Here is a 26,348-nt window from a genome sequence, read left to right on the forward strand (position 1 = left end):
TGCTAGCTTTGGGAATGTTGTATTCCAGTCTAAAGTATATTAGGAAGATTCTCAGGGTGTAGATGGGCACCCTCACAGGAAATGAGTTGTCTCTGCAGTTTGTGTGAGAACTGGATAAAGCAGTGCCTCCTGCTGACTCTCACGCTTTCCCAGGACCATGAGCTCATTGGAACCAAGGAGAGAGGGGGGCGGGGAGGGAGGGAGAGAGGGAGGGTAGGTTAAAGGGGAGTGAAAAGATGAATGAATGTGGGACATAATCAGGGTAAAAAATAAAGGCAAAAAAAAAGGAAGAAAGAAATATACAGAGTGTGAGTTATTGGAAACAATATGATCATTATAAAATTTAAGTAGATGTATGTGTGTGCATTTTATTTTGGGCTTTATAGAATTGTTTAAATGATGGGATTTGGGATAATTTTTGTTTTCTTCTTGTGCTTTCCTGAAATTTACAAAGCTACATGTTAAGGATAATAAAAAGAAAATAAAAGCTGGTTTTTGGACTTGGAACATTGCTAAGCATGGTCTCAATCTTGCAAGCCTAGAGCCTTCATCTGTCTTTCCTGAGCTCCATCCTTTGTGTAGGAAGGTTGGTTTGTATTTGGACAAGTGAAAGCCTGTATTCTGCCAATAACCTTCTTTTTCTTTTTTTCCCCTAACATCCAGCATGGGACAGAGTGGGCCTCTTCCCTGTGTAGTGTGTGCTCCTGCACTCATGGGGAAGTCCGATGCACCCCCCAACCATGTCCACCGCTGTTGTGTGGACCCCAGGAGCTGGAATTCATCCCCGAAGGAAGCTGCTGCCCCGTCTGTGTAGGCCGCGGGAGTGAGTATGACCTTGTAGAAAGAGACCCTCTTTGCCTTTGAGGTTCATCTGGTGAGATTCCAACTCTTCTCTTTCATGTTTAATGTGGTTCAAAGATCCCCAACCCCGTTCCTTATTGGAGCAAGATTTAGCCTTGCACTTGGCAGGAAGGGATGTTGCAGAGAGTGAGGTTGGAACAGATCTTTAAGTTCCACACTTGGGATTCTGCAAGTTTCTGATTTATATATTTTGCCGTGGCCAGATGCAGGCCTCTGCATTCATAGCTCCTGAGAAGGAAAGGGAGAACCCTTTGTTGTGTTTCCACAAGGCCAAGGTAGTTCCTCCTGCCTCCTGGTGGAGAGAACAAACAAATCACTTCTGCTTGTAGTATCATCTGCCCCAATTCTGCCGGCTGGTCTTTGAGATGACATAGCATCTTTCTCCATGACACGCAGAGCAGGAAGAGGTATTTCATGTGTCTTTATTGCATCTTCGCTGTGGAGATTATGCCGGCCTGCAAACCAAAGTATAGTTTAGCAAGACAGGGACACACTTGCAGGCCCTGACCTTGGAATTCACTCTTGGTCGAACTACCCCTTTTATTACATTTACAGATGTTTGTCCCCTTCCATTTTTATAACTAAGTAGTATCTACTTCACAATAAACACAAATTGTTGCCATTGCTGCATTATGTTCTCTCCTGGTATGTAATAACTACAATTATTCTTTTACTGAATGGCACCTGGAAGTTATATTCTATTTATTCTTGGCTTTTCCCTTTTAAAAGACCCCTGCTTTCTTTGTGATTCCGAGTTATTCCATTTCTGGCATTCCCTTCCCCTAGAGAACCATTCCAGGGGTTAAAAAGTATGTTAGGAAATGATGGAGGTAGAATGCTTGCCTCATGCATTTCAGTTGTCTCACTCACCAGAAAAGGACTAACAACTGCTTCAGGTCAAATAACCCTGCAAATAAATATAATTGAACAACAGAATTTAGGCATGGAGTGGGGAGTGGGCTGTCTGAGTTCGCGGGACCCTTTCTTGCATTTGAGGAAGCTTTCTTGCTGGCCCTTCATGAGAAAGGGAGACTGGAAGCACTTCGCCAGGAGACTCGGGAGAGTCGGGCTAGCTCCGTAACTTGCTGGATGGTGCGCACAAAGGCAGGGGCGGGGGGATGCTTTTTTTTCTTCTTCTGTGGTCTTTCTCAACCTGTCATGTTTTTAATTTGCTATTTAATACGTATTGTATTCCCTCAGGTATGGCAGTACTTGCTGGGTGGGTGGAGACCTCCACGGGCTCCCTGACCTCACCCTGCTACCTGGGGCTTAGGTCACATGCACTCCCCTGGCACGGCACCCAGGTCCCCACTGTGGCAGCATTTACAGGGTGGGGTTTGGGAGCAGGATGCTGAGAACCAATCGCAGGAAGGCAGTGAGAGGCGGGGCCACGCAGTAGCCAAGGCCCCATACCCCCAGTACACACTGCATTGTCTCACTGAACTTCACTTTCAAAGCTCGGAGATTTAATAAGCGCTCCACACGATGACTGCAAAGCATTAACCTCTAAGAATGGGGCCCCATCTTTGCACTGAGCCCTGACCACAGGACCCTGTATGATTGCACTGGCCCCCATGTGACTGTACTGACACTTATGGAGTCAGACCTGGGATCAGCAAGTGCAGGCCCTCAAGTCATTTTTATTTCTCTCATTTTCCAGAATCCTGTTCCTACGAAGGTCGTGTGTTTCAGGATGGGGAAGACTGGCCCCTGAGTCGTTGTGCCAAGTGCGTGTGTAGAAACGGGGCGGCCCAGTGCTTCACGGCTCAGTGCCAGCCTCTGTTTTGTAAGCAGGTAAGGAAGACAGCCTCAGAGTGGACCCTTCACAGACCGCTAACTTCTCTGTGCAGGGCTTGGAGTCCCTTCTGAGATGATGTCAGGCAGGCTTTGGAAGTTTCAGAGCAAGAAGCCAAGGCTGTTTCCCTTATACTTTTGGAGACCACCGCTGAGACATTTCTTTTACCCTGAGAAGCCGTGGATGGGTCTAATTACCAACCATTTAGGCTAATTGTTACATTATGAAACTGAGCCTGGAGGGTACATGGAAAGAAGCTGCCTGCCCTAGTTGCAGATGTTCCAAAATGTCAAGCTCAACATCTGGAAAATCCAGTGATCTTGACCAGGGTTGTTACTGTTGTCACTAAGAGGTATATGCTGCTTTTTGGTGATATTTGCATGTCTTTAGGCATGATTATTAAGATGTACACTATTTAATTTTTAAAAGATAATGATTCACATTATCAAAGGATTTTATCTGGGGTGGTTTAAAACAGTGGGATCTTACTGTTTATTTAAAGCTGATCTAATTTTCAAAACATTAGGCTCTTTACGCAAATTTAAAAAAGAAAATCAATTGCAAATAAATGTAGTATACGTGATATAGTTTTTTTACTACACAGTTTTCTGTCGGCTCCTACAGAGCTTTCTTGGCAGTTGACAGATAACCATAAAAGGAGTTTGCCTCCAGTGAAAAAATAGCTCATTTTTGATCTAAGGAAAAGCTGGAAGCCAACATTCAGTTGATACAGAGTCGTACTTTGTGTCAAATAAAACAAAAATCAATACCGTGGCATATTGTGACAATTGGGCAATATTTTTAAAGGCAGGCAAAGGCAATTAGACAAGAAATGCTAAATGCCAAATAAAAGGAAAATGTGTCTAATAGAAAGACTAGCTTGTGTTACCCACGCTGTGCTCATGTCACACCTCCCAGTTCATCATAAAGTCTTGTCCTAGCTGTAAGTTGACAAACGATCTTGGTAGAGTTGCACAATATCTAACATTTGGAGGACACTGTCGTGTTGAGCTGTTTTGATTTACACATTTCAGGGCTTAGAGCCCTTGTGAATGCAGTCTAGTTAAGCAGTTTGCCAACATGACAATTAAGGAGGTAGGAGGAGAGATGGAGAGGATACCCCCTTGTGATCCTTTGCTTTAAAACTTGAAAAACTTTACCACAGACTGCATATTAGGGGGTTAATATTGGAATAATCAAAAGTACTAGTTCTCATTTTTAGAAACATTAAATATAAATTCTAGCTTCAAATGGTAGCTTCCAACACATATTGTCTGTTCTGATTCCAAAGATGGAATTTTGTACTGTGTGTCAGAGCTGATTGATATGCAAGCATTCTGCAGTTTTGGAAATAGGTTGATTTTAATCACTCTTGCATCAGTAAGTCTATGTTTTTGTCATAACATACTTTTTAAAAAGCCACCCATCAGATTATTAAGAACTATTTTTTTGATTTAATATCAGTATTAAATATTGGATGTTCTGATTATGTAAAGAGGTGATGTAGAATTAGTGCTTTTGATGGAAACATTATCACCACCACCATCTATCATTACCACATTATGGGCATTTATTATGTACCAATCATTAATTTTAATAGCGTTAATTAATTCTCATAACAACCTTATGAAGTAGGAGTTATTATTATCATCTCATTTTACAGTAGATAAAACTGAGGTACAGAGAGGTAAGTAACTTGTTTAAGGCACACAGTTAGGAAATGTCTGTGCTTCTAACTTAGGCAGTTCTATATCACAACCTTAACACACCACACCTGACTTGTAATTTTAACCATTATGTTATATTCCCTCCCAAAATGATGTTTCATAGCATTTATAAAGAATAATAATCTCAATAACAATTGTTGCTAACATCATTGAGCATGATTATGAGTGTTATATATGTATTAACTCATTAAATATGAAAAAAAGTTCATCAGAAGAAATGGATTCCCAGGTCTTGAGCTCTAGAAAAATTTGATTTTTTTTTTTAAGTGAGAGGAGGGGAGATAGTGAGATAGACTCCCACATGCTCCCTGACTGGGATCCACCTAGCAACTCCATCTGGTGCCAATGCTCAAGTACTGAGGTATTTTCAGTGCCTGAGGCTGATGTGCTTTGATCAGTGGAGCTATCCTCAGTGCCTGGAGCCAATGCTCAAACCATTTGAGCCATTGACTATGGGAAGAGATAAGAGAGATAAGGGGAGGAGGGAGAGGAGAGAAGCAAATGGTTGCTTCTCCTGTGTGCCCAGACTGGGAATCGAACCCAGGATATCCATATGCTGGACTGACACTTTATCCACTGAACCACTGGCCAAGGCCAAAAATTTGATTTTTAATATAAGATTTTTTAAATTATAAAAGCAATTTGTATTCATTAAGGAAGGTTTAGAAAAGGCAGAAAAACAGACAAGAAAATGATCATTCATATGATATTTCCATCATTCAAAAAGAACATGATAGAATTTTTTTGTAAATCCTTTCAATTTTTTTTGGTAGACAAATGTTTGTTTGTTTTCATAGCTATAATTATATTTTAGAGGTTAATGATAAACCCTGATGAAAAGAGAAATTTATGTTCAAATAAGGAGTTGTTCCCTTAACAAGGGATGTAAATACTGAAATTGTTTGCTCTGAACTATTGTCCAGATGCTTGGTGAGAAGAGATCCAGCCCATCCACATTTTTGTGGGTTTGTTAAAATGGCCTCTTCATTCTGATGAGAGTTGTTCCTGATGCTGATACCACCAATTTTTTTTTTAATACCATCATTTTCCTGTTCCCAATATTGATTAATCTGAGTAGGTGTAATTTCATCTTCAGATATTTTGTCTTCTGAACCCCTAAGTATTTGAGAATCATTTTCTTGTTATCTAGATTTGTGAAAGAAAATTAGGGAGATCTACAGTTTGGGATGATTATGTTCTCTTTCCTTCTCCACCCTGTAATCTTCTTTCCACTGAATTCTGCAATTTAGTTCTGGGAGGTCGGTCTGCTTTCTGTTCCACTATATTCAGCTAGTTTCACTCAGTTGGATTCTTGCAGGATGTTTCTTTATCTTTATAATTCAAACGTTTCCTCAGATCCTTCTAGGCGAGGTATCTTTTTACATATTTTGCCTAGAATATTGTGAAGCCCTTTTAGTCCATATTTTAGTTTTAGAAATGTTTTCTTCAGCTAAGGCTTTGACTAATCATTTTTGTTCCAGTTATTCTCATTTCTTCAAAAGCACCTATGATTCTTAGATTGCTCCCCTGTCTTCCCTCATTATCAATCATGTTCTCTTGCATCATTTTTTACTTTTGTCTTTCCCCTGCATCATGGAGAGAGCCTCTTCAGTTTGTATTTACTATCTCCAGTTCTGATTTTAATTCGAAGATTTCATATTAATTTTCTTTTGATTCTTCCTTATTTCTCCTTATTCTTCCTTATATCATTGGTTCATCTATTTTTTTATCCTAATGCTTATTCTTTTTTTATTGCTTCCTGCTTCTTTTTAATAAAAACTGCATTTTCTTAAATCTTATCAAGTTTTAAAATGGCCTTTAAATCTTTTGTTTTAGATCTGTATAGTGTTCACAAATCTGTTCTTTCTCTGAATCTTCAGAATGTTATTCTTTTCACCTGTTCTTCAGGGTTTCCCCCCAAGTTCATTTCTTTCTGTTTACTCATCCTCGATCAAAAGAAATCTAACCATACCTACTGCTTGAAAGCTGCCAGGATAAGAGGCCTGCCCTTGGCAAGTTTCCCTTCTTGAAACCTTAGCCAGATGCTCTGTAATGCGCATGTCCTCCTGGTCCAAGGGTCTGGCCAGTTCCTAATCCCACTGCCCAGCCCTCTTACATCCTGAATGCATGAAACAAAAACTGTAATCTCTACTTTGAACTGCTGCAAAGGGCTCTGTCTATCTCTCTCAGTAATTATATGCTTTATATTCGGGATGTCCTCCTCCCTTCATACCTGCTTTTTATCACTCCCTCTACCTCCCCCAACACACATACTTCCCACCCTTTTTAAAAATTGATAGGCTCTGACTAGAGGTAGAAAGAAAGATATTTAGGCATCCTGACTGCCTCAGACAGCAGAGCCACACACTGGAGGAGTGATGACCATGTTGTGTTCAACACAGGAAGAGAGAGAGTAGGGAAGACACGATGGTTCTTGTTTCTCTTTAGGCTTTTACAAAGCACAGGAATGCTTTGTCTTATGGTCTGTGGGACTTCCTTTTGGCCATGGCAGGAGGTTGGTTGTTCTGCTGTTTGGTGATGGAAGTTTTATGTCTTTATCTTCAGAGGTATCACAGTGGGAAGATATTTTAATCCAGAGCTGTTAGCTATCCTACACTATAAACTTCTTTACCTTATTTTTATTTAATGAATATGGAAAACCATAATTAAATATATCCAAAATGGTAGTTTGAACCAAAGTTGTAATGACATTCATCATATACATACATATTTTTATTGGACTCCTCTGATAACTGAGGATAACATATTCAACATGGAGTTAGCCAGCTTTTCCACATAGTAAAAAGTTTCAGCTTTGCATGCCATTCAGTTGGGACAGCTACTCAACTCTGCCATTGTATTACAAAACCAGCTATAGATAATGTGCAAGTGAATGGATATGGTTGTGTTCCAATAAAACTGAAGTTACAAAAACAGGTGGTGGGCTGGATTTGGCCCACAGTCCGTAGTTTGCTGGCCCATGTATTAAACCGTATGTTTGGAAGGGCAAATCTAGTAGACCAGGATGATAGGATACAGGTGTCTGGTAGCAACAGAAGTGCATGTTAAAAAGCTGTGCCCACGTCTCTCACCCACCCCACTGCTCACCTTCTTGTGGGCTTCTCCAGTTTAGTTTATGAAGCATCAGCTCAGATGGGATCTCACCATTCAATCATATAGTTGTCTTGTATACTAGAATATTTTCTCTTTATATGCTTTTTCTTCCTTCCCTTATTGGTCAATATTTGTGATGAAATCTTCTGTTTCTGTCAATAAATTATATAATTATTGTCGATAAGAGTTGAAAAGACTGATTTTCCCTGTACCAACCTCTATCTCAGTAATTCCTCCCTCCCCCATACTCTCTTGTTGACTCTGTTACAGTACTTGGGTTTAGTCCAGGTTGGTTAAGACAGATTGATGCTAACTCTGTTTCTTCTCAGGAATTGCTCCTGTTTACTTAATGTTGTATAAGTTTGTTTACTTCAATAAAGGATGTTGACTCTGTTACAGTACTTGGGTTTAGTCCAGGTTGGTTAAGACAGATTGATGCTAACTCTGTTTCTTCTCAGGAATTGCTCCTGTTTACTTAATGTTGTATAAGTTTGTTTACTTCAATAAAGGAACTGAAAAGTGTGATATCAGATAAACCTTTATTTTATTCCTCACTGAAATTTCATTAAACTAAAGAGATCTGAGATCAAGAAATCCTCAGTGATTTTAGTATGACCAGGCAGTGGCACAGTGGATAGAGCATCCACCTGGGACGTAGAGGACCCAGGTTCAAAACCACGAGATTGCCAGCTTGAGCCTGGGCTCATCCAGCTTAAGCGTGGGCTTGCCAGCTTGAGTGCAGGGTTGCCGGCTTGAGCATGGGATCATAGACAGGACCCCAGGGTCACTGGCTTGAGCAAGGGGTCACTGGCTTGGCTGGAGTTCCCCAAATTCCCCATCAAGGCACATATGAGAAAGCAATCAGTGAACAACTAAGGTGCTGCAATTGTGAGTTGATGTTTCTCATCTCTCTCCCTTCCTGTCTCTGTCCCTCTCTCTCTCTTAAAAAAAAAAAAGGCTCAATGATTTCAATCCATGTCCAATTTTCACATGCTCTGTTAAACATCATTGATCATAATATTTTGCATATAGAATCAAAAGAAACAAAATAACTAAAAGCTTAGTGATTCAGGTGTTTGAAATAAATCCTGTTTGATAGTAGCACATTAATCTAACTCATCATATGTAATTGGAGTTAAGGAACTACTGAAGTATGACCAGAACTTTCTAAGAAAAATTTAGGTTATTTAACAGCCCCCCCCCACCCCTGCCAAGAACATCAATCTTTTTTTCCTTGCAGAATGAATACAGAGTAACCATGATACTAAAATCTCATTTTCTGCTTCTAATAAGAGAAGGAAGTCACTGTAATGGAGGTGTCCTCTATATAAGATCTACTGCTTCTTAGTCATTGAAACTTGGTTTGTTCTAACCCTCCTTCCGCTGCCTTTAATTTGTCTATCTTCCTGCCCTTCAAGAAGGTTGTAGTGATAAGTCAAAGTGAGAAGCTGACTTTTTGCTGTTAATAAGGAGACTGTGAAAGTTCTCCTTAGAGCAGCAGAGACAGGTGGTCTGACATTCTGGGGTTGAGGTGGGATGTTAGAGGTGAATAAGCACTAGCTGATTTCCAGATATCTAGAGATATGATTAATTTTTTCATGTTAAGGCCCTCCCTAATGCATATATGTAAATGTCTGGATTCACATAAAGATGCAAAAAAAATAGTGAAGTAGTGTATGAGAGATACCTTCTCTTTGAATTTATAGAGGTAACTCTGCAAAGAGTGTAAACATTCTTAGGTATTGGTATGATTAGTGATCTGAGCATCCACTACTGACTGTCTACTATTACCAGATCAGCTGTGTGACCTTGGGTGGGTCACATAATCTCTCTGGTCTTTACTTTTCTTAAGTAAAGCAGGGATAAGAACATCTACTTCATACAGTCCTTGTAAAGCACTTAAAACAGTGCCTGGCAAACACTAAGTACTGTGATTATTGTTATGGTTATTATTATTTGTGCTTTTGTTTATTCTTAGAAGAGGATAAGAGGATAGAACTTAATGAATGTGCAGACTTCTTAATAGTCACACTGACCTTGGAAGTGCTAATTCTTATCAAAGCACTAGAGTACTAATAGATACTAAACGAGAGGGAATTCCTGTCTATGGACACGTGAGGCACAAGACTCAGTTGGCTATGAATAAAATTTTCCTACTTTTATGGATTTTATTAATGTTTCCTTTCTGGGTATTAAGGATGAAACTGTAGTTCGAGTTCCCGGAAAATGTTGTCCACAGTGCTCTTCCCGATCCTGCACTGCTGCTGGCCACGTCTACAAGGTAACCTTTGATGTACTCCATGTAGGTGTTTTGACATACGTCTTCACACATCTTCTCTTCACTTTTCCAACCACTGTACCTCCTGCCCTCATGTCTGACTCTTTGCCAAAATTAGTAACTCAGTGCATCAACAACTTTTTTCTTCTCTACATGAAAAGTCTTTATGAAAAAAAATTAAACTGGCGGGGATTAGAAATAAAAGGAATGTGCTGGCAAGCTGCGCCTAGTTCATGAACCTTGTGAACTTACTGTTCATACATCTTGAAGGGAGAAAAGGACTATCATTGGTTACTATCAGTTTACACTTAGGCTGGAGGCTCTGGGAGTGCCTGTCTGCTTTGGTTAATTTTTATGTACTGATATCCAGAGACAGCGTCCCTTTGCCTTACGCTGGGGAAGGGGGCACAAGGGTGGTAGATGAGAGAGGGGAGGGAGGCAAGGAACTGGTGGTAGTGAATCATGCAGACTTCAAAGTACTATTGGGGCAGTCTGAATGCCTATCTAATAGATAGTAGGCATAATAACATCAGTTATAGTAGGCATAAATAAACATCCGTTCAACAAAGTGAATAAATCAATGAATATGCTGTGTTAGGAGTGCCCAGCTGAGTCAAAAGAAGGTTATATTATTCAAAAAAAAAGAACATATTAAAAATAAACCCAACCACTTCTCTTGCTTGTCAGCCACTCTGAGGAAGACTAAATAGAAATTGGAATTATGACTCTCAGCGGAGAATCTGGAACTGAATATTAGGGGGTGGTGTCAGAAATTATAGATGGACCACATGAAATCTGAATGAAAATAACTAATTGGGGAAAGATTTTTGTGTGAGTAGCTCTGTGCTGTCCAATACAATAGCTATATCTGTGCTAGATTAATTTCTCATGGAAGAGATAGCCTCTGTACCTGTTATGGTGTTTTGGGCTGCAAGTAACAGAAATACTCCTCTAAAAGTAGCTAAAGTGAAAACATTTATTATATAACAGGAAGTCCAGAGGTAGGGCAGCTGTAGGGTTGATTCGGGTTCAATGATGTCAAGGATCTAAACCTCTTTTGGTCTTTCTCCCCTGCCATCCTCAGCATGTGGTGTTTGCCTTCTGTCCAGTCTGCTACAGTGCCCGAGGTGGCTGCCTCGGCTGCAGGCAGCTTATCCTCACATAAGCGTTACTAAAGGCTGGTGGAAGAAAGGAGTGGGCTTCTTGCATGGGGGAAGAGTCTTCTTGACCTCTGCCTCTCTAGCCAACTTCCCCTTGGTCCCTTCAGTCAGCATTGGGACAGTGTGTGCCCTAGCTATAGGGGAAGCTGGGAAAACAAGTATGTAGCAGAGAGAACTGGGTCGCCCAGCAAATAAGAACCAAAGAATGACCATGGATTAGCCAACAAACAGGGTCTTCCTGTTCATCTTCTGTGTCCCGGCACAGGCCAAGCCCTCCGCACTTCTGTGGGGTGAATAGAATGGAAACACAATCCAGAGGTCCTTGTGGGCATTTATTGACTTTGTTCTTAGAGGTTGTGCCAACCTCTAAGTGCTGTCATTTCTCAAGAGTACATTCGATGTGGCTGAATTAAAAATTGTAATAAAAAATTGTGTGTCTATGTGCCTGTGTTTCTATCTGATATACGTGACTTTTGATTTCCCACCTTTTTTCCTCTTCGTTACTCAGCATGGTGAACAGTGGAACGAAAATGCCTGTACCACGTGCATATGTGACCGGGGTGAGGTCCGGTGCCATCAGCAAACCTGCCCTCCACTAAGGTGTGAAAAGGTATTGAAAGTGTGTAGCTTGATTTTCAAAAGTTTATTCTGGGTTACTTAAGAGATGCATTTTTTAGAGCCTTGGCCAGGTAGGTCAGTTGGTTAGAGCATCAACCTGCTATGTCAAGGTTGCAGGTTGGATCCCTGGTCAGAGCACATACAAAACCAATCAATGAATGCATAAATAAATGGAACAACAAATCAGTGTCTCTCTTTCTTCTCCATCTCCCTCTCTCCCTTTTCCCCCTTTTCTCTCTAAAAATCAATCAATTAAAAGAATGCATTTCTTAGTCCAGTGTGTCCTTTAAAAGAATAAAAAGTTCTATAAAGTTTATAGTATATTAAAGATATGAACAATCTGTTTCCCAGCAAGGAAGGTTATGGTGGAGGGGACTTCCTCAGCTGGGTGGGTGGGGAAAGAAGCAGAGGACAGTGGTGTGCCATGTCCTCGGCCCTGGCTCGGGTGTTTCAGGCCCTCCTGAGCACTGCCCTTCACCCAGCATGCTCTGTTTCCTCAGGGTCAGAGAAGGGCTCGGCGGCATGGGGAGTGCTGTGAGGAGTGTGTGTCCCCTGCTGGAAGCTGCTCACACACTGGGATTGTGCGGTACCAGGGTGAAATGTGGAAGAGTCTGGCCTGTGAGTTCTGCGTGTGCGACCGTGGCCAAGTGACCTGCCACTCCGGAGAGTGTGCCAAGGTGGAGTGTGCCCAGGTAAGACGCAAAGGCATTCCCACCTGGGCTGGAGTAGCACTCTCCACTGGGATAGGTGGAGAGTGCCCAGGTAAGACGCAAAGGCATTCCCACCTGGGCTGGAGTAGCACTCTCCACTGGAAAAGGTGGGCCCTCACCTCTTCCTTGCTTCCTGGCAGCAGAAGGGACCACCAGGTTGACTTCTCACATTTCAAGGAGCCTTCTTCTAGAACAAAGATTCTGCGGTATCAAAGTAAATGTCACTGTTTGTTCAGACTGCCTTGGGACAGTCCCCTGGAGCTTTTAGCTCCCAGTGCAGCTGGTCAGATTAGAAGCTCTGCGATAGACACATGAAAGGAAAGGACACGACACGGGACATTAGCCTGTCAGCCAGCGTGGCTGGACCTCATGCTGGTGGCCTGCCCATCGGCCAAGGCTGTGGAGCTGAGTCCGTGCACACAGGTGGCTCGGCGTGTGCAGCGGCCGCACGGCACTATGTAAGCAGTGAGGGGAGCTGCTTTTGCGGCTCAGGAAAGAGAATAAAATGGTTTTGGTTTTGGTTTTAAGTGGGGAGGAACCCTAAGTAATTAACTGTGGATCTCTTTTGACTTCTGCTGTCTGCTGAATTTCTAGAAGCGTCTCACAAAGTAGCCTCTGTTTGGACCCAGTATACTGTAGGGAACTTGTTTTCTCTCTCGGGACTCGGTTTTTACCCACTGCAAAACAAGTGGCTCTTAAAGCTGTCTCTTTCCCCCTCACCACTCCCATCCGCCCCACCAGTCTCCCTCAGGGTTGGGAACTTGAGAAACTGGGGAGAGCTGAGGTGCTGGTGGGTGTCTGTCTGGGAAGCCATTTTCCTTTCTAGCTCTTCTTCCCCACATTTCAGGGCCCCCAACACTGAGTCCAAGGAGGAACAGCCTTTCAAACCAGGCTGTCAGTGACAGGGTTATTTTTCATTTTGCCTCCTACTTCTAAGTCCTGGCAGAGCTGAGACATGTTTCAGTAAAAAGGGTCTTCTTGCAGATTTATGTCCACCTCCTCCCAACGCCTTTTTATTTCTTCTCTTTCTTTATTGGGGGAGTCAGAATGGTTGGATGAAGATGAGAAAAATCCCGATCAGGGCTCCTTTCTTCCTCCCCCTCTCAGGCCGAGGCTGGGCTCCCTGGCCTCGGCAGTCTGCCCAGAGGAGGATGGGTGATCTTCCAAGGCCAAGAAATGATTATCTTCCAAGGTTTTACTTTGTCTCAGATCTTTGGGTTTGTGGAAAACGTGGAAGAGGTGATCCTGGTGGTGACATCCTTCAGCCACCTATTACGTCAGGTCTGAACAAAGAGTTGCACTCACAGAAAATAATTGGATTCACGACCGTCAATGTCAGTGACTTTCCAAGTGCTTTCCTGCCGTGACACCTACCTGTGGCAGCGGAAGCCAGGTCTCCTTCTCTGTTCTGAGGAAAATGAGGAGCAACTGCTGACATACGTGGAAGGAGCCTCAGGATTCCCCAAGTCACCCCATCACAACACCTCATTGCTTTGCACTTCCGTCTCCCACCTCCACCTCATTTATAAATTGAGGAGCTCTAATGGTTTTTAGCTTATTTCTTCACATCTTTCATCAACTAAATTGCTTTCTTCCAGATTACTTCCGTGTTCTTACGTTTCTTTTAAGGCACTGGCTTCTAAACTGTAAACGCTATCAGAAGTGAAATTCTAAAAAAATGTAATCTTACAAAGAATATCCTTTTACCTTATTTCTATGCCGTACTGGTAAATAATGACCTTGGTTAAGGACCTTGGAAAAGCCTGGGCATACCAACTTCCCAGTTTCTGTTTACTCAGAGATACAAAGATGAATAAGACACATTTCTGCCTTAAGAGTTCCCAAGCTTAGAGGAAGTCAGATACATAAACAGAAATTATAATACGCAGTGGCACCAACAATTATGGAAGTGTAAATTAAATGCATTATGAGCACCTGAAGAAAATAACTTCATCTGCCAAGGGGAGCAGTGAAAATATACTACTGGTGTTTTTAATCAATTTGATCCCACTTGCTGCCTTTTCTAAAATATCAAGGTCATTAAGTTTCTAATCTTGGAAGCCAAGGGAGGATTAAGTCGAAGTGTTTGCACATTCACGAAGATGCATAAATGTAAACACTTAGAAGAAGAGGCAAATGATGCAGCTTCACAATTGTAATAATTATCACACTGGTTATCAACAGCAATATTCTGAATAGCATTGGAATTGGCACACAATTTTTCTTTAAAAAGAAGAAAATGGTACGACCCGTGTTTTTGATATATCAAACCAAATCCCTAGAAGACATTGGGACATAAATAAATCAATAGAATAGCACAACACGATGATTTTCATTTTCTATATTTTGTGTTACCTTTGAAGATGAATTCAGACAAAGAAGTCAAATTACCCTTTTTTCATTTTAAAGGACCTAGCATTCATACAGGGCTAGGCAAAAGTAGGTTTATAGTTGTGAGTACATGAAAGAGTTTATTCTTACATTATTATTTATTAATTATTGTGTTATTCTTCATACAAACAACTGTAAACCTTCTTTTGCTAGACCCTGTATATGAGACATAAAACTGGGGGGGATTGATTGAAGCTTGTAGAAGAATTCATGGAAGAGGGTAGACACGCTATAATGTGAGGCGCCTTTCCCTTCTCCAGTAGAGCAAGAACCTCTCAGAAGAGTGTCCTTTTCCCCTGGGCCGGTCTGTGGCATCACCGAGACTTTTGTCTGGCGGGTGACTATAGTTGTGATTCATTGGAAAGGGGTTGGCGGATCTCATCTGGCCTCTGCAGCAGAACCCTCTGACAAAGAAAATAATTAGTTTTCTTCACAAAGCAGTTTTTCTCAAAGCAAAAGTCCAAAGCTAATTGGAGCAAGCTGCCCACCACAGTGAACTGACACCATTTGGGGCATCCAGGCTCCTTCTATAAATAACAGATCTCTTTAGAACTTCCCGCCTCACCAAAACTGAAACCTTGCTCCCTAGGAGCAGGGCTTGCTGTCACTACAGGGGCACGTGAAGACCCAGAGCAGCACCTTCTTTTCTTTCTTGGGTGATGCGGGCTCCAATTTCAGTTTTTTGTCTCTGTACTGTAGCAGGCACTCGAGAATCTCATGCATTTTATCTTTAATAAAATGACACCTACTGTGTCTCGTTTTAAAACATTGTTTTAAGCAACTGAGATTACATGTCTCTAAACCCCTTCATATGCTTTGAAAGCAGTTTCACTGTATTTCTGGGCTATGCCTTCCCTACTAGCTCATTTGTCTCGTTTCTGCAAAACAATTTATATGTAAATACATCTGCTCTGTGTAGCACCCAGGGCTCCCACTGGCCTCTGATTGGCATTAGATTTTGATGGCCAGTGGTCTGTAGAACGCTCTTCTTTTTGAAATCACTTTTTAGACATTGTAATAAGTTGCAGTCATTCATGTATTTTTGTGTTTCTTTGAAAAGTTTGTTTTCCTTCATTAAAATAATACATTTTCATTTTAGGAAATTGAAAACTGAAAAGCAGAAGAGGGTTTCAGATCCATTCAGAATGCTATAATTCAGAGCAACCAATGCTATTTATATATATAATTTTTTTCATGCACAGCATTTTAAACATAAAATATCATTGTGATTATTCTGTTTGTTATCTTACATGATTCAGTTTTTACCTAACATGGTTTCTGTACTTTAAATGTAATATAGATCTCAAATTAAATATTGTCTTCATTTAAAAAGAAATCACCATTCTTTAGAAAATAGATAAATCTTTTCCAAGTGGAAAGTGCTTTAAAGAACATTCTTTAGCTCATAGATATTAGATGTTAGTATATGTATACAAAAAATTGTAAACAGATTGTATTTTTGACAAGAGATTCCCTGAGAACTGCAGTGGAATTATACATTCTAAATTATAAAATTCGGAATTATTTAATTTTTTATAGTAAGCATTTGTTATTTTGTAAAAAAATAAAAATTTTGAAATTGTTGATATTGGAAATTTAAAACAAGACTTTGAAAGTTAAACATCTACCTTACTAGTGTGGAATTTCTTTCCTTCCTCTTATAATTTTTAAAATAGTGATTATGTAAGTTCAAAAACAGTTACAAAATACTGAATAGTAATTAGTGTTCTACTGTTTAACACATGCCTGAAACTACCTTTGTGCATAAACGGTTGTGTCTGATGTTGTATTCAAGGAAAGATGTTGGTTTGATTTGGACACTGTGATTGAAACCAAATCACAAGTTCAAACCTTGTGTATTTAAGAAAGCCTGATTCTTTTCTGAAACTCATAACTTTCCAAGAATGTAACATTAACCTTGGGCATTCTTGTTATTCATGGGTAGGAAATCATGGAGGAACTTGTGAATAAATCTCACTAGAAGTGGAAAGAAAAAGTGTTTGGGGGTGACTGGTGACTGTATTGACTAGATTTTCTGTAGGAAGACAGCATGGGAGGAGGTAAAGTAAGTCAAAGGCAAGTGCTCAAGGTTTTTCATTCCAGGCAGGGAATCAGCTGCTTTGAAATTTAGCACTGCTACCTGGGGATATTAATTTGATATGTCTCTTTGCAACCCTTACTTCTACAGGGTGAAGAATTAATTCACTTAGATGAAAAATGCTGCCCTGAATGCATTCCAAAGAATAGCTATTGTGTTTATGGAGAAAAAGCTGAATTTGTGAGTATTGGGCTAATCACTGAAGGCTATTAAATATAAATTCAAGCCCTGGCCACTTGGCTCAGTGGTAGAGCGTTGGCCTGGCATGTGGAAGTCCCGGGTTTGATGTCTGGTTGGGACACAGAAGAGAAGTGCCTATTTGCTTCTCCACCTACCCTCTCCCCTTTCTCTCTCTCTCTCTCTCTCTCTCTCTCTCTCTCTCTGTCTCCTCCCGCAGCCATGGCTTGAATGGGTCGAGCAAGTTGGCCTCAGATGCTGAGGATGGCACCATGGCCTTGCCTCAGGAACTAAAATAGTTCAGTTGCCAAGCAACAGAGCAGCAGTCCCAGATGGGCAGAGCATCACCTGGTGGGGAGCTTGCCAGGTAGTTCCCAGTCAAGGCACATGTTGGAGTCTGTTTCTCTGCCTCTCTGCCTCTCACTTAATTAAAAATATATATATATACTTAATAACTCAAAGTCAATTTATTGAGGGGGTATTACCTTCTAAGTTTTTTGACCTGTTCATTTGTTCAACAATGTGATTGTGGACTTAGTGTCACCGTGTGCTTTTGAGAGTACTGGAGATACAAGTGTGGACACAGCAGACAGAGTCCACACTCTGTGGAGCTTATGCTGTAGTGTGGGAGCCCAGAGGACAAAATAATGTCTGGGGAATAATGGGGCTAGAGAGTCCCTGGGGTGGAGGGAGGTGCTTTTTTATTACACAGGTGATCAAGAAGTCCTCTCATGCAGAGAAATTGAGCAAAATTTCTCAGCAAGTGAAAAAAGCCTGAAGCCAAGAATGTGCTTGGTGTATTCAAGAAACAGCAAGAAAGTGAATATGGCTGAAACCAAGTGACTGAAGGGAAAGGAGTTGGAGTTGAGGTTCAGTTGAAGCCTGGATGCAGTTACAAAGATGTGTGTTGCCCTGGTGCAGAGGGTAGCTGCTGGGGAGTTCTGAGCCGAGCAGTGCTGTGATCTGGCTTACTGGTGAAGGGTCATTTTTGCTGCTATCTTGGCAAGTGACTGAGGGGGCGAGACTGGAAGGGGGTGGTCCAGTTAGAAGGTTTTTGCCTTAGTCCAGAGAAAGGATGATTGTGGCTTCGTCGAGGAAGTGGTGAAAAGTGATCAGGCTCTAGATTTATTTCGCAGAGAAGATTAAAAGAATTCTGATGGATTGGGTGTATTGTGAAACTCAATTTGTTAAGGTTTTATTTCTCCCTATACCTGTACTTTATTATTTACCCAAAGGAAAAAAATATTATCATAATTTCTTCAAATTTACTCTATTTACATAACTCATATTTTCCACATGAGGTTTTGGAATGTTAATAAATACACTGTGTTCTTAAAAATATGCCAGTTGATCATTAATACGACTGCTTCATTGACCAATCAGAATAGGATTACAGGAAAGGATTAGGTACTTTGATTTGTAAACAGATTCCTACGCACTTTTTCTTTGTGATTTGGGTAGATGTTATCTGTCAACTTGCCGGTGTTCTGTATATGCTGAGAAGGCAGTGTTGTGTGGGGTTAATGTGCAGGCTCAAAGTTGAAATCCCTACTTTGCCATATACTGTGATGTTGGGCAAATTAATCCTCATCTGTAATGTAAGGATAAAAATGGTACTCACCTTATGGGTCTATTAAGATGATATGTATAGAGCACTTAGAACAGTGTCTAACACACATAAAACATCTTTAAAATGATATTATTATTGTTATCAGGCTGTTGCTATTGTTGGTTCAATAGTGGTTTTCCATAGTTGAGTCATTCTCATTTCTTAAGAATTGAAGAGATTAAAGGTTCCCTATAAGCGTTGAATCTCTATTTTCTCATAGTATTACTTTTCCTGTTCATTTTTTGGAAGCAAATTAAGCCCAGTGGAATTAAAGTAAAGCAAATTGTTTTTTGTTTGTTTGTTTGTTTTTTACAGAGACAGAGAGAGTCAGAGAGAGGGATAGATAGGGACAGACAGACAGGATTGGAGAGATGAGATGCATCAATTATTAGTTTTTCGTTGCGCACTGCGACATCTTAGTTGTTCATTGATTGCTTTCTCATATGTGCCTTGACCACAGTCCTTCAGCAGACTGAGTCAGCGACCTTGGGTCCAAGCTGGTGAGCTTTTGCTAAAACCAGATGAAACTGCATTCAAGCTGGTGACCTTGGGGTCTTGAACCTGGGTCTTCCACATCCCAGTCCTATGCTCTATCCACTGCACCACCGCCTGGACAGGCAGCAAATTGTTTTAAGTAAATACAAATCCCCATAATGCTTTATCTAGCAACACATGAGATTCAAGAATTGACCCTTACAAGCTTAGATTTCTTGACTGTGCAGCCCTTCATATTGAGGAGATTTGAAGTCAAGTGCTCAAACACAGAGTGAGAATGGGAATTTAAAAATATTTCCTGGGCAGGCCCTGGCCAGTTGGCTCAGTGGTAGAGTGTTGGCCCGGCCTATGGAGGTTCTGGGTTTGATTCCTGGCCAGGGCACACAGGAGAGGCGGCCATCCGCCTCTCTACCCTTCCTCCTCTCCTTTCTCTCTCTCTCATCCCCTTCCAAAGCCAAGGCTCCATTGGAGCAAAGTTGGCCTGGGTGCTGAGGATGGCTCCATGGCCTCTGCCTCAGGCGACAGAGTGACTCCAGTTGCAACGGAGCAATGCTCCAGATGGGCAGAGCATTGCCCCTTAGTGGGCATGCTGGGTGGATCTTGGTTGGGTGCATGTGGGAGTCTGTCTCTGTGTCTCCCTGCTTCTCACTTCAGAAAAGTACACACACAAAAAAATTTCCTGGGCATGTTGTCTTCACCTCATATTGGTATGCTTTTCTTATTTTTCATGTAAATAGATTTTATTCGTATTCATAACTGATGAATGATATTGCATGTCCATTGGGAAAAAATGGATAGTTCCTAATGAAAAATTAGATTAAATTAATGGTGTTTTTTAGTGGTATAATGAATGCATTTCTCTTTGTTTTTAGATGTCCTCAAATGCAAGTGAAGTTAAACGTATTGCAGTAAGTATAGATTTCTAACTTTGTATAGATATTTATAAAATTGTTTTAAGCTATGATCTGCATAAACTGTTCTGCGGGATATTACTGCCTTAGTATTTTTTTGTTTGTTTGTTTGTTTGTATTTTTCTGAAGTTGGAAACGGGGAGGCAGTCAGACAGACTCCCGCATGCGCCCGACCGGAATCCACCCAGCATGCCCACCACGGGGCGATGCTCTGTCCATCTGGGGCGTCGCTCTGCCGCAATCAGAGCCATTTTAGCGCCTGAGGCAGAGGCCACAGAGCCATCCTCAGCGCCCGGGCAAACTTTGCTCCAATGGAGCCTCGGCTGCAGGAGGGGAAGAGAGAGACAGAGAGGAAGGAGAGGGGAAGGGGTGGAGAAGCAGATGGGTGCTTCTCCTGTGTGCCCTGGCCGAGAATTGAACCCGGGACTCCCACATGCCAGGATGACACTCTACCACTGAGTCAACCAGCCAGGGCCTGCCTTAGTATTTTTAACAGTCATGCTTGATGGCCATGGCCTGAGATTAAGAATCTTAATAATAACTAAGACTTTGTTTTAAACTTTCTTCCTTTCTTTAGCTTATTTTTTCCCCACAATTGGTAATTAATAGTTCTCTGATTATAGCCCCTACATAGAAACTTTTCTGTTGTTGTCATGATTTTTCAACTCCTGTTTATTTCTGGCTTAAAAATCTCAGTTTAGCTATTAGTGCAATTTCATCATGTTCTGCAAAGCATTAGAGAGCCTTTGGAGTCTTGAGAATGTTCACTCCCCAAGCAATACCAAATGCTCATTCTCTCTGTGTTGTTTGTAGGACAGTGTTATATGATTTCTTTTTAAGGGAAAATGTAAGCGTGTTTGTTCACTCAAGTAACCTTATAGTTTTGGATGTTATAGAACCTGGTCTGCCTTGTAATGGAAGAAAAGCACTTGTACTTTTATCTTGAAATATTATCTCAATACTAAATACTGTCACATTGTTTGGAATTTTAACAGCAGTTGGCTTAGTGAATATTTTATCAAATCTTTATTTTACTCTCACAGCCAGTGGTTTGATTCGTTCGAACTTTGGCTCTGGGCACTAAGGATAGCTCAGTTGGTCCCAGTGCTTCAGCCTCAGGCACTAAAAAATAGCTTGGTTGATTCAAGCATTGGCCCCAGACTGTGTTGCCAGGTAAATCCTGGTTGGGGCGTATGTGGGAGTCTCACTATCTCTTCTCCTTTCACCTAAAAAAATCTTTATTTTAAAATATGCTCTTCTATTCTTACCTGTTTTACCTCCTTAATCACCCCAAAATATTCTGGTAGGAACCTTTGTCTCTTTCCTATAGCCTGGGTAAATGGGATAGTAAGCATAAATAAATAACTCCATGAATACATAAATACATAAATTTCTCTTTATAATTCACATTGGAGTCTCTGTTAAAGCAGTAATGTTTATTAGCACAATTTGCTTGGGTGAAAAAAAATATTTTAGTTTGAGGCAACCCATGACAGGCACATCTACAACCCCCGAAAAAGGCACCTGCAAAAACCTTCACCTTAGGAATACAATGACTCTACTGTTACTCTTACTGCATTAACCATAAGGAAATTCAGAGCTTTAACTAGCCTCCCACTGTTATTGTAAAGATTGTATTTAATGCATCTGCTAATCATCTAATCATTTTGTACCCAGTAAAACCCTCTGGTGTTGTGTGTGTGTGTGTGTGTGTGTGTGTGTGTGTGTGTGTGTGACTGGTTGAATGAGAAACAAGTATACTATGCTACTTACTTTTCCTGGTAACCCCAAAATGCTTTCACAAACTGTCTTTCTGCCTGGATTCTAAATTAAAATAAACCAATTAAAAACAAAGAAGGAGAATTACTATCCTTTTAAATTTAGGACACTTCTCTCCTGTTTCAGAGTTAGGTTTGACATGGTCCTGATCAGGAGCCTTCACTTTGTCCCTTATGGAAGTAATGCATTGTATCAGCGACTGTTTTCTGAATCTCTGCGCTCTGACGACAGTGTCCCTCTTTCCTGTTTCATGCAGGAGGGGGAGCAGTGGGAGGACGGCCCTTGCAAGGTGTGTGAGTGCCGGGGGGCTCAGGTTACTTGCTATGAGCCCTCTTGTCCACTGTGTCCAGTGGCCACACTAGCCCAGGCGGTGAAGGGACGGTGCTGTCCAGAATGCACGTCAGGTGGGTCCATGTCTAATTTATTTCTACTGAGATATTTTTTCTGTCAAAAAATTCAGAGCGATCCTCTCTTCCCCCCTTTTCTTATTTTCAAGCCACTCACTGGGTTTGTTAGTTTGTTTCTTCCTTCCTAATTTTTCTAACCCATGGTGTTAATTAATCTTTGTCCTTGTATTTGCCAAATACATCTGATTATGAGTATATGGTCTTTGGGCAAGTCATTGACCCTCTCTCATTCTTAACTTTTTTGTTGATAAAAATGTGTCTTATCTACCTTACAAAAGTATTGTGAAAAACCAGACAATGTAATTTTTGAAAATGTGTACAGGCAGTTGCATGTGTGAAGGCTGCTTCTTTTTGGGGATAGAATGATTTCTGGAAGTTGGTTATGGATGTCATTTTTTTAACGGTGAGCTGTTCAACAGATGGTTCCTTTCGGAATTCTTGAAAGGATTTTTGAAGTTTAAAGACTCATTAATTTATTCCAAAAGAAAATTTTATCTACTTGTTCTGCAGCTCTGCTTTCAAACCACCTGGGGTTGAATTAGTTCCAGTTAATAATTGTTGGCAAGCCCTGGAGTTGCTCTGGCGGAGCTGTCATTTGCCTGTGAGCCGAGTCTCCCAGAGAAGTAGCATTTTCTTCCATTCATATTTCATAATTAATTGTTTTCATCTGTGGGTTGCAGTTTTTCATATTGGCTGTCGCTCTCGCAGTGCTCAACTTATTTTGGCTAATCACAGTGCTTCTGTGAAGAGTTTATCATGGGAAAAGAAAAGCAACTTTATGGATTAATTACATTACCTTCGCTGAAGTGGCTTTCTGGGCCTTCCAGCACAAAATATTTAGCACATTATAATATACCATACCTCGCAAACCAGGTTCTTGACAACTGCAACACCTGAAAGAAATTTTTTAACAATTACTGTTAAATTTAGTTATAATTCCAATTACTAGGAATGAGATTTGAAATTTTAGAGAAAAAGAAGAAAACTGGCTGTTTTTCTTTAAAGGAAATAATGATTCTTTAAAATAGTAGGTTTTATACCTTAGCCTTTTATGCATGCACATCAAAGCTTAAGCACATCTAAAAAGTCATAAATGATTGAATTTGTGTAAGTCATATACTGCGCAGCTAGTCATTCCTGTTATGAGAGGCATTTCAGCAGGTGGACACATTGACAGGAATGGGGCTGGTCGGTAATGTTTTTAGCATCTTCAATTTGAAGCTACAGAGAGTACTATCATTTCAGATAAGGAGAGATTCTTGGAAATTTTGCATTAAAATCATTTTTTATTTCCACTTGGGAGACTTTTTTTATAGTTCCAGAGTTTTCTCTTCTTTGTATTCTATACAGCTTCATCTAATATATCCCAGAGATTCTTTTTAGGAAGAATGTCTTTTTTTTTTTTTTTTCTGAAGCTGGAAACGGGGAGAGACAGTCAGACAGACTCCCGCTTGCGCCGGACCGGGATCCACCCGGCACGCCCACCAGGGGGGGTGCTCTGCCCCTCCGGGGCCGAGACCAGAGCCACTCTAACGCCTGGGGCAGAGGCCAGGGAGCCATCCCCAGCGCCCTGGCCATCCTTGCTCCAATGGAGCTTTGGCTGCGGGAGCGGAAGAGAGAGACAGAGAGGAAGGAGGGGGGGGGGTGGAGAAGCAAATGGGCGCTTCTCCTATGTGCCCTGGCCGGGAATCGAACCTGGGTCCCCCGCACGCCAGGCCGACGCTCTACCGCTGAGCCAACCGGCCAGGGCCTTTTTTTAGGAAGAATGTAAGAGAGATAAATTATAGGGTCTTTACTGAATTTTCTTCTTTGCCTTTGGTTGTAGTTGATTGCCACCCAGACTGCTTGACCTGCTCCCAATCTCCAGACCACTGTGACCTCTGCCAGGATCCCACAAAGTTGCTGCAGAACGGGCGGTGTGTGCCCAGCTGTGGTCCAGGATTTTACCGAGCCGGTGCTGTCTGCTTAGGTAAGGCTCCAGGCAGACCGTCCAGAGGTGGACAGAGGCTGACTGTTGTCAAGGAAGGGGTCATGGATGCAGGAAATGTACAACTTTCAAAACCATTAGCGGATAGTAAAGCCATCCATAGGTTACTTGGCCTCTTTACCTGCAAGTCTGTTTCTTCTAATATTTTACAGGTATTTCACCTCTCTTACTGGGAGATGGGTGAGGAGGAGGGCAGATGCTTGCTAGGTAGTCGTGGATGGAGTTTTCATTTTTGAAGACTTTCGAAGATAGTAATATCAGGATGCTTGGTGTCATTTATTAAAACATAAAGTGAATCCAAGATCGAATTTTAGAATTGGCACAAACCTTTGAGATTACTTACTAGAACTTTCTAATTTTTCAAATGGAGAACAGGTGGGACAGAGAATGAACTGGCTTTCTCAACAGCACACAGGTCATCGGTAATAGAGCTTATCTCTCGTGGGTTCTTGCCAAAGGATCCAGAATGGGTTCATGTGACTTTTAGGATTCTTACACATGTGAAAAGGAAAACTTACCTGGGAAAATCTGGCATGGTTGAAGCCAAATCATAGTTAACGTCTTTTTTTTTCTATATCTGACTCATAGGGTTAACTATGAATTTAAGGGGCTGTAGGTTCCTACCCTGTCTATGAATATTTAAGCTCTCTGTGCCTCGGTATTCTTATCTGTAAAGTGGGGTAATACTGGTACCTTTCTCAAAGGATTCTTGTGAAGATTAAACATGTCAATACATGTAAAGTATCTAGAATAATGTCCAGGATATAGTCAGAGAGCTCAATAATAGTTAACTGCTTTTATTATTTTTGCAATTACCCGTTTATTCTTACTTTTGCTCCTGATTCATAATCTTCAGACTGTTTAAAGTTATTTATATCTCTGTCATAGTTTGTGGAGAAAAAGAGGCAAAGGATATTTTGTAAAATTGTTGAGTGAGAAATGTATTGGGGGGCTAATGGATCAGAAGAAAAGAACACAGACCCTTAAACCAAACTGCCCGGCTTCAAATGCCAGTCTCCTGTGTCCCTGGGCAAGCTGCTTAACCCCTGTGAGCTTGTTCCTCATCTTTAAAATTGGGGTTTATAATATCTCCCCGCTAGGGCTGTCATGAGGTTGAAATGTACTCATATATGTAAAGCACATTGTATAGGGCCTGGTGTGAACTCTGCGCTGTGTAACGAAGGCTAAGTTGTTTTCTTGCCTTTCTTTTCTCTGTGACCCCAGAGCCTCAGGATAGGGCTGTGCAGGAATGGGCTCTGGGGCGGTGTCTCTGAGCTAACCAGAGCTTCCCTTTTCTTTCTCCCAACCTTGTCCTGACCAGCCTGCCAGCCTCGGTGCTCCACGTGTACCAGCGGGCTGGAGTGCTCCTCCTGCCAGCCTCCCCTGCTGATGCGGCATGGGCAGTGCGTGTCCACCTGTGGGGATGGCTTCTACCAAGATCACCACTCCTGCGCAGGTAATCCCTGGCCAGACCAACAGCTGGTTGGGCCACTGAGAAAGCCACTTCCTACTCCCAAGCCATCTGGGGTCACCAGGGGCGGCGAATCGTTTTCAAGTAAGAGAATTCTGACTGAGACTCCTGATGAGTCAATGGGTGAGAGAGATGACATAGTGATGTGCATGTGTGATGTAATTTCTGTCAGTCCTTCTGCACACATCTGGGAGCACTGGCACAGTATTTAATTAACCCATACTTTTGGTTCAGGATTGTCATTATGTTGTAAGTTCTATTTCTTCGTGGTGTTAATACTTAGGGCTTATATGAAAATAAAGGGGAAAATACATCTATATATTTTTTTAAACTTTATTTCTACCTAAAGAGAGAGTGAGAAACAGAAATAAAAAAGTGACATTATGATAACAAACTTTGACAAAAAAAAGGTAGCCAGTTAAATTTGCTCTTACTTTCTTATCTATGTATTTTATTAGTTTTATATGCCTACTTTTATTTAAAGTTAAGATCTAGTTGAAATTCTAATATTGTAACAGTGTCTGCAGATGAAAGTAGTTTTAATATCATTTAATTTGTTGTTTATACTTGGTCATTTTTACAATAGTGATTATAATCATGGGTAGAAGTAAAAATGAAATGTAGGAAGCATTTTATAAGTGCAGAAATGGGGGGAGGGGGTAATGGTGAAACAAAGACAGGAGTCAGGTCCCAGGAAATATGTCTCCTGCGGGAAGCAGGGAGTCAGATGTGCCCAGAAGCTAAGGCAGGTGTGCAGTGG

General features: G+C 41.3%; 1 protein-coding gene across 2 annotated transcripts in view; it reads left to right on the forward strand.

The window, feature by feature from the left end:
* The window catches only part of FRAS1 (Fraser extracellular matrix complex subunit 1), a 513,532-nt gene that overhangs the window by 215,251 nt on the left and 271,933 nt on the right, over positions 1-26,348 (forward strand). For both annotated transcript variants that reach the window (XR_010751479.1, XM_066384281.1), the window contains exons 5-14: positions 664-823; positions 2,522-2,655; positions 9,695-9,778; positions 11,444-11,545; positions 12,054-12,245; positions 16,843-16,932; positions 19,906-19,941; positions 21,980-22,127; positions 23,956-24,099; positions 25,439-25,573. Coding sequence is in view for 1 of the 2 variants with exons in the window: in XM_066384281.1 (XP_066240378.1) it covers positions 664-823; positions 2,522-2,655; positions 9,695-9,778; positions 11,444-11,545; positions 12,054-12,245; positions 16,843-16,932; positions 19,906-19,941; positions 21,980-22,127; positions 23,956-24,099; positions 25,439-25,573 (1,225 nt within the window). In the remaining variant the exon portion in view is untranslated. The remainder of the gene's footprint in view (positions 1-663; positions 824-2,521; positions 2,656-9,694; positions 9,779-11,443; positions 11,546-12,053; positions 12,246-16,842; positions 16,933-19,905; positions 19,942-21,979; positions 22,128-23,955; positions 24,100-25,438; positions 25,574-26,348) is intronic.

Source organism: Saccopteryx leptura, chromosome 5 (assembly GCF_036850995.1).
Source record: "Saccopteryx leptura isolate mSacLep1 chromosome 5, mSacLep1_pri_phased_curated, whole genome shotgun sequence".
Taxonomy (NCBI): domain Eukaryota; kingdom Metazoa; phylum Chordata; class Mammalia; order Chiroptera; family Emballonuridae; genus Saccopteryx; species Saccopteryx leptura.